Source organism: Triticum aestivum, chromosome 2B (assembly GCF_018294505.1).
Source record: "Triticum aestivum cultivar Chinese Spring chromosome 2B, IWGSC CS RefSeq v2.1, whole genome shotgun sequence".
NCBI lineage: Eukaryota > Viridiplantae > Streptophyta > Magnoliopsida > Poales > Poaceae > Triticum > Triticum aestivum.
Window position 1 is genome coordinate 494,860,802 of NC_057798.1, and position 7,103 is coordinate 494,867,904.

The window sequence follows — 7,103 nt, forward strand, 5'->3', positions numbered from 1 at the left end:
CTTCAACTCCGGGGGATCGGTACACGGGGTGGTCACCACCCTGGCACCGCCTCCGGTCAAGGGTGCGTGCTATGATCCCTCTGAAATTCACACTGCTTTAGATCTAGATCAACCCATGTCTGGCAATGTGGTGCAAGGGCAAACCCCCTTGCCTTACTCGCATGATGCGCACTGGGCGCTGCCGAAGATGGATTTTCCATCTTTCGATGGGGACAACCCCCAATTTTGGAAGAATAAATGTGAAAAATACTTTGATGTTTTTGGGATTGCTCCTGAGATGTGGGTTAGGTTAGCAACACTGCACTTCACGGCCAATGCAGCTCGTTGGCTGCAGTTGCATGAGTCACAACACACTACATTCACCTGGGAAACACTTTGCAGTGCTTTGAGTACCAAATTTGGGCGTGAGCAATACCAGGCACATATCCGACAATTTAACACATTGCGGCAAAAGAGTACTGTGCATGAGTATATGCAGCGTTTTTAGGAGTTGATGCATCACATATTAGCTCATAATCCTACATTTGATTTTGTTTACTTTACCACCCAATTTCTCGAAGGGCTTAAAGGCGAGATTAGAGCTGGCGTTATGTTGCATCAGCCAAAAGACTTGGAGACTGCCTTTTCTCTTGCTTCATTACAGGAGGAGCTGTTGGAGGCGTTACCACATCGATAATATCGACGCCAAGACGTGGCTCCCCCGCGGCAACCGCCACCACGGCCGCTGCTGGCATTGGGTGCACCTCCAGCTCGTCAAATGCTGCCTGGGCCACCAGCTGCAGTGGATGATCACCGGGCCAGGGAGGCAGCCTGTGCGCCTGATCCACGGGAACAGTGTCCTGGCGATAACAGCCACTCTGCGCAATTATCGCCAAATGCGAGGATTGTGTTTCAAGTGTGGCGAGCGGTGGGGCCAGGGGCATCAATGTGGCCGACTATTCAGTTGCACACTATGGAGGAATTATTGGACATATTGCAAGCTAATCATGCTGAACCAGAGATGCCAGAGCTGGAGGAGGACGAGGAGGTTCTCATGTGTATCTCGAAAGTGGCCATGATAGGGCAAACCACCCCTCGTACAGTGCGGCTGGTGGGGAAGATAACAGGCAAGGAGGTCTTGATCCTTGTTGATTCAGGCAGCTCGCATAGCTTCATCAGCGAGGCAGTTGCTGAGTGTTTACAAGGGCAAGTTAGGCTGCAGAAACCCATGGTGGTCAAGATTGCTGATGGAGGTTCTATGTCATGCAATGGGGTCATTCCAGCTTGTGCACGGACTGTCCAAGGGCAGGAATTTGTCACTAATCTTCACGTTCTTTCCTTGGGCTGCTACGACATGATCGTTGGGAGGGATTGCCTGGAGGATTGTGGGCCAATGTGGATTGACTGGGCAGCCAAGCAGCTCCAGTTCCAACATAGGGGTGCGTTGATCACCCTGACAGGTGTGCAAAGTAAGCTGGAGCCTGTCAAACTCATATCAGGAGCTCAGCTGCGAGCCATGGAAGACATGGACACAATTTCTCATGTGGTGTTGTTGCATGCTATCGATCTCGATGCGCACATCACTTCAGTCCCAGAAGAGATTCAACAACTGCTGATGAGTACTAGTTAGTGTTTGCAGATCCCACGGAGTTGCCTCCTCACAAGTCATGGGACCATACCATTCCATTGTTTCCTGGGGCTAAACCAGTTAACATTCGGCCTTATCGGTATACACCGGAGCAAAAAAACGAGATCGAAGCGCAAGTCCGAGAGCTGCTGAAGGCGGGATTGATCATTCCGAGTGTCAGCCCATTTTCTTCACCGGTGCTTTTGGTGCGAAGGATCAAACTTGGAGGATGTGCGTGGACTTCCGTCATTTGAATGCCATCACAATGAAAAGTACCTACCCCTTGCCAATCATCGACGAACTCCTTGATGAGTTGGCTGGTTCGTGTTGGTTCTCGAAACTTGATTTGTGAGCTGGTTATCATCAGATCCGAACGGTTGAGGAGGACGAGGCAAAAACAACATTTAAAACACATCAGGGCCACTTTCAGTTCAGAGTTATGCCACCCAGGGTGACGGGGGACCGGCTACTTTGCAAGGTGGTATGAATACGGTACTCTCACCTCTGATCCATAAGGGCGTGCTGGTGTTTATGGATGATATATTGGTCCATTCCCGCACCTGGCCAGAGCATGTGACTCTCCTTCGTGCCGTGCTGGAGATACTCTTGGAGAATGGTCAGAAAGCAAAGATGTCTAGATGCACATTTGCTCAGAATCGCATTGACTACTTGGGGCACCAAATCAGCCAGGAGGGTGTCGCCACGGATACCACCAAGATACAAGCAGTGTGTGATTGGCCAAGACCGGACTCAGTTCGCAAGCTAAGGGGATTCTTGGGGCTGGCGGGGTACTATCGCAAATTTGTTCGCAATTTTGGCATGATCTCACGACCATTGACAGATATGCTGAAGAAGGGGACAATTTTTGTGTGGACACCAGTGGTTGATACATCATTCAAGGAATTGAAGCGAGCATTAATAGAAGCCCATGTTTTGGCACTTCCAGATTTTTTCAAGCGGTTTGTTGTGGAGACGAATGCAAGTGCTACCGGAGTGGGGGCTGTGTTGATGCAAGATTCGCACTCGGTGGCGTATCTCAGCAAGGCATTAGGCCCTAAGAATATTGGACTCTCGGCATATGAGAAGGAGTGTCTAGCTCTCTTACTATCCATTGATCACTGGAGGCCGTACATGCAACACACAAAGTTCACCATCCGTATGGATCAGAAAAGTTTGTTGAACCTTACTGATCAGCGGTTGAACACATTGATACAGCAGAGGGCGTTTACCAAACTGGTAGGGCTGCAATTTGTTATCCAGTACAAGGCGGGAGTCACCAATGGAGCTGCTGATGCTCTCTCTCGCCGTGATCACCCTGTTGATGTTGAACTGGTGGTTGTGTCTCTGTGTAAGCCAGCGTGGTTGGAAGTGATTGTTGTGAGCTATCGAACGGACCCTGAAGCACAACAGAAATTGGCGAAGCTAGCGGTGCAGACCCTGGATGAACAAGGCTACTCTTTGAAAGATGGTATCATTCGGTATCAAGACCGTATATGGGTGGGAGTGGACAGTGACATTCAGCGATCCCTTATCACGTCCCTACATGATAGTGCTGTGGGAGGCCACTCCGGCTTCCATGCCACTTATAATCGCATCAAGAGTTTGTTTTCCTGGAAAGGCATGAAGGACATGATTAAGCAGTACGTTCGGGCGTGTGTAACCTGCCAGTGAGCAAAAACTGAACGAATTTCGCCAGCAGGGCTGCTGCAGCCTTTGCCAATCCCGAAGAGGCCGTGGGCAGTGGTATCGTTGGACTTTATTGAAGGGCTTCCTCGATCCAGTGGCCATGATGTCATTCTAGTGGTTGTGGACAAGTTCTCGAAATATGCTCACTTTGTGCCCCTGACTCACCCATTCACGGCTCTGTCGGTGGTGACTGTTTACATGCAGAATATATTTCGCTTACATGGCCTTCCCTTGGCTATCATATCGGACCGAGAACGTATATTCACAAGTGCTGTGTGGCAGGAGCTGTTCAAGCTATCCCAGACTCAGTTGCGATTGAGCTCATCGTATCACCCTCAAACAGATGGCCAGACAGAAAGGGTGAATCAGTGCCTAGAAGGATATCTTCACTGTGCAGTTCATTCGTGCCCCCGCAACTGGAGTAAGTGGTTGTTCCTGGCTGAGTATTGGTACAACACCTCGTTCCACTCATCGCTGGGGCGTACGCCGTTTGAAGTAATCTATGGGCATTTGCCTCGGGAGTTTGGTGTGGTGCAAGTCGAGGAGTGCCCCGTGCCCAACTTGGCATCATGGCTGCAGGAGCGGGAGGTGATGATGCAACACGTCCAACAACAACTTAAGCGTGCTTAGGATCGCATGAATAGACAAGCGGATAAACACCGTACCGACCGTGAGTTTGCTGTTGGTGACTCAGTTTTCCTCAAGCTGCAGCCGTTTGTGCAGACATCCATGGCCCAGCGACCGCATCAGAAGTTGGCATTTTGATACTATGGGCCCTATCCGGTCATTGCTCGCATTGGTGCAGTGGCTTACAAGTTGAAGCTTCCCGAAGGCAGCAAAATTCATCCTGTGGTGCATGTCTCTCAGCTCAAAAAGCTGGTGGGTCCAGAGATTCCGGTGAGAACCATCCTGCAGGCAGAGCATCACCGGGAGCGCATCCTGGGGCACAAGGTGATCAAGACGCAAGGTGCCCTCCAACCCAGAATTCTGGTGCAGTGGAGTGACCTGCCATCGTCCCTGGCTACCTGGGAGGACTTACGCGATCTGCAACGTCGTTTTCCAGTGGCGCCGGCTTGGGGACAAGCCGGTCCTCAAGAGGGGGTGAATGTCATGACTGCCATGGTGGACCCGATGCGCCTGGAGGAGAAGGACTCGACGGTTCCAGCGAAGGACGGTCTGTGAGGCCGAGTGGGTTAGTTGGGCCGGTTCGGTTGGGCCTGTGTTGGCCTCGTTGGTTGCAGCCCGTCTCATTCTTGTATAACTAGCCCATTTCTGTGTAAGCTGAGGATATCGATTAAGTGGATATTGAATCGGCTGTGAGCGAGGAGCTGCTCTTCTCCTCCGGAACCCTAATCCCCTTCCTCCTCCCTTGCCGATCCCCTCCCTTCTCCCCTTCCAATCCCTCAGTAGATCGGGCCCGTTACATACTTACTCACCGACAGAGTGAGACCTAACAAAATTGGTTTCTTATCATCTTGAAAGTTCTTTTTTTGCTCTGTTTTATTCTGATGCATGAGCAGACAATGAAAAGAACTTAAATGAGTATAACTCGACACTAGTGGGAGATTAACAATCTTGCAACTGGGAAATAGCAACAATAAACTTCTGCTAGATCTCAGATCCCAAGAGGGAAATAATTTGGATCGGAGAAACTTTGAATGAAGAGTTTTGACTTTCCTCATGTACGACCTCGAGAGGAACCTAACCTAATGGAAGTCGTCGTCAACCTATCATACATATGCGATTGCATGCTCGATAGTAGGAGTAGCCATACAATACCTTCTCTCTGCTTTTAGCAACGTGCTGTGCAACAATGGTGGTCAGAGCTGCACTGCTCCCTGTCACGTTGCTGCTGTGCTTTGCACTGCCCGGCAGCGCCGATGTCGCAAGGACGGCGGATGGCTTCTACGAGCTCAAGAACAAGAAGGGGAATTTCTCCATCAAGGTCACCAACTGGGGAGCTACCCTCGTCTCTGTCGTCGTTCCTGATTGCCATGGTAAGGCCGCTTGCTTCTTGCTTTCAAGAACCCATACGCATGCTTGCATCTTGTTTCTCAAGAGGTGAAACATTTTTGCCAGGGGACCTAACCGATGTTGTACTTGGGTACGACACCGTTGCTGGATACGCTGTAAGATCACAAATCCCTCTGTTTTCACTGCTTCGGAGTGGTAGATAAATATGCATGATCAGTGCGTCTCTGTTCGATTCAAAATCATTTTGTACGCGCATGTCTCATCAGAAAGGCGCTGCTGCCGGATCGACTATTGGGCGCGTAGCAAACAGAATCGCCAACGCCCGCTTCGTGCTCGACGGCAAAACCTATCGTCTCTTCCGTAACGACGGCAACAACACGATTCATGGCAAGCTTCAGACTTCGTTTTATCTTTTTTCTCCGAAACCCTATGCATGGACTCACGACGCGCTGGTACTCATTTAGTCATCTTGTTGCTCTTTGTTTAGGCGGCCACAGGGGGTTCAACAAAGTCATCTGGACGGTGAAGGAGCACGTGCAGTACGGCGACTCCCCGTACATCACCTACTACCGCAGCTTCGACGGAGAGCAAGGTAAAACTAAAACTAATACTATTACACATGTCAAAACTTTATACAGTAGTTTAATAGCTCCTCGCGCTTTGATTAATCTTCATGACACCTCGGTATAATATTTGGTTAACAGAAAGATCTGACGTGCACTTGTTTTCACGGATCATGTCTGGGGCATGCAGGATTCCCGGGGTACCTGGACGTGTACGTCACGTACCGGCTCTCCGACCCGTACGACCTGAGCATCCACATGAACGCGACGGCGACGAGCAAGGCGACGCCGGTGAACCTGGTGAACCACGCGTACTGGAACCTCGCTGGCCACGGCAGCGGCGACGTCCTCGAGCACGAGCTCCAGATGTTCGCGTCACAGTACACACCCGTGGACGGGTACATGATCCCGACGGGCCAGGTCGCGCCCGTGGCCGGCACAAACGACGTCTCCAGAGAATATTACAAGGTCGTTACTCTCTAATCTGGCATTGCCCATATGCTTTTCGTACCGGCAATGACCCAAAGTTTGGCCTTATTTTTTTATGTTGGAGAGAAGAATGGACGGTAGAGTAGACTGATGACACAAGACCGTAGCATTTACTTCACATCAAATGGTCCAATAAGTGGACCCTCCCACTTCAGCCCACGGGGCCCTCCGGGATAGGTGGCCCCACCCAGTGGACCCCCGGAACCCTTCCGGTGGTCCCGGTACAATACCGGGTGACCCCGAAACTTTCTCGATGGCCGAAACAGCACTTTTTATATATAAATCTTTACCTCCGGACCATTCTGGAACTCTTCGTGACGTCCGGGATCTTATCCGGAACTCCGAACAACATTCGGTAACCACATACAAACTTCCTTTATAACCCTAGCATCATCGAACCTTAAGTGTGTAGACCCTACGGGTTCGGGAACCATGCAGACATGACCGAGACGTTCTCCGGTCAATAACCAACAGCGGGATCTGGATACCCATGTTGGCTCCCACATATTCCACGATGATCTCATCGGATGAACCACGATGTCAAGGACTCAATCGATCCCGTATACAATTCCCTTTGTCTAGCGGTATTGTACTTGCCCGAGATTCGATCGTCGGTATCCCGATACCTTGTTCAATCTCGTTACCGGCAAGTCTCTTTACTCGTTCTGTAACACATCATCCCGTGATCAACCCCTTGGTCACATTGTGCACATTATGATGATGTCCTACCGAGTGGGCCCAGAGATACCTCTGCGTTTACACGGAGTGACAAATCTCAGTCTTGA

At 50.5% G+C, this 7,103-nt stretch overlaps 1 protein-coding gene across 1 annotated transcript; it reads left to right on the forward strand.

The window, feature by feature from the left end:
* Nucleotides 1-5,053: 5,053 nt before the first annotated feature.
* On the forward strand, nucleotides 5,054-6,335 carry LOC123045650 (galactose mutarotase). Its single transcript, XM_044468791.1, has 5 exons — nucleotides 5,054-5,289; nucleotides 5,372-5,421; nucleotides 5,533-5,653; nucleotides 5,754-5,858; nucleotides 6,020-6,335. Exons 1-5 carry the CDS (start codon nucleotides 5,106-5,108, stop codon nucleotides 6,310-6,312), a joined length of 753 nt encoding a protein of 250 aa, XP_044324726.1. The 5' UTR covers nucleotides 5,054-5,105; the 3' UTR covers nucleotides 6,313-6,335.
* The last annotated feature ends 768 nt before the right edge of the window (nucleotides 6,336-7,103 follow it).

Bases quoted from the DNA above. Each gene is read 5' to 3' on its own strand.
- LOC123045650 (XM_044468791.1), top strand. From the start codon at position 5,106: ATGGTGGTCAGAGCTGCACTGCTCCCTGTCACGTTGCTGCTGTGCTTT. The intron at 5,290-5,371 runs GTAAGGCCGCTT...CATTTTTGCCAG, and splicing joins CGTCGTTCCTGATTGCCATG to GGGACCTAACCGATGTTGTA. The intron at 5,422-5,532 runs GTAAGATCACAA...ATGTCTCATCAG, and splicing joins ACACCGTTGCTGGATACGCT to AAAGGCGCTGCTGCCGGATC.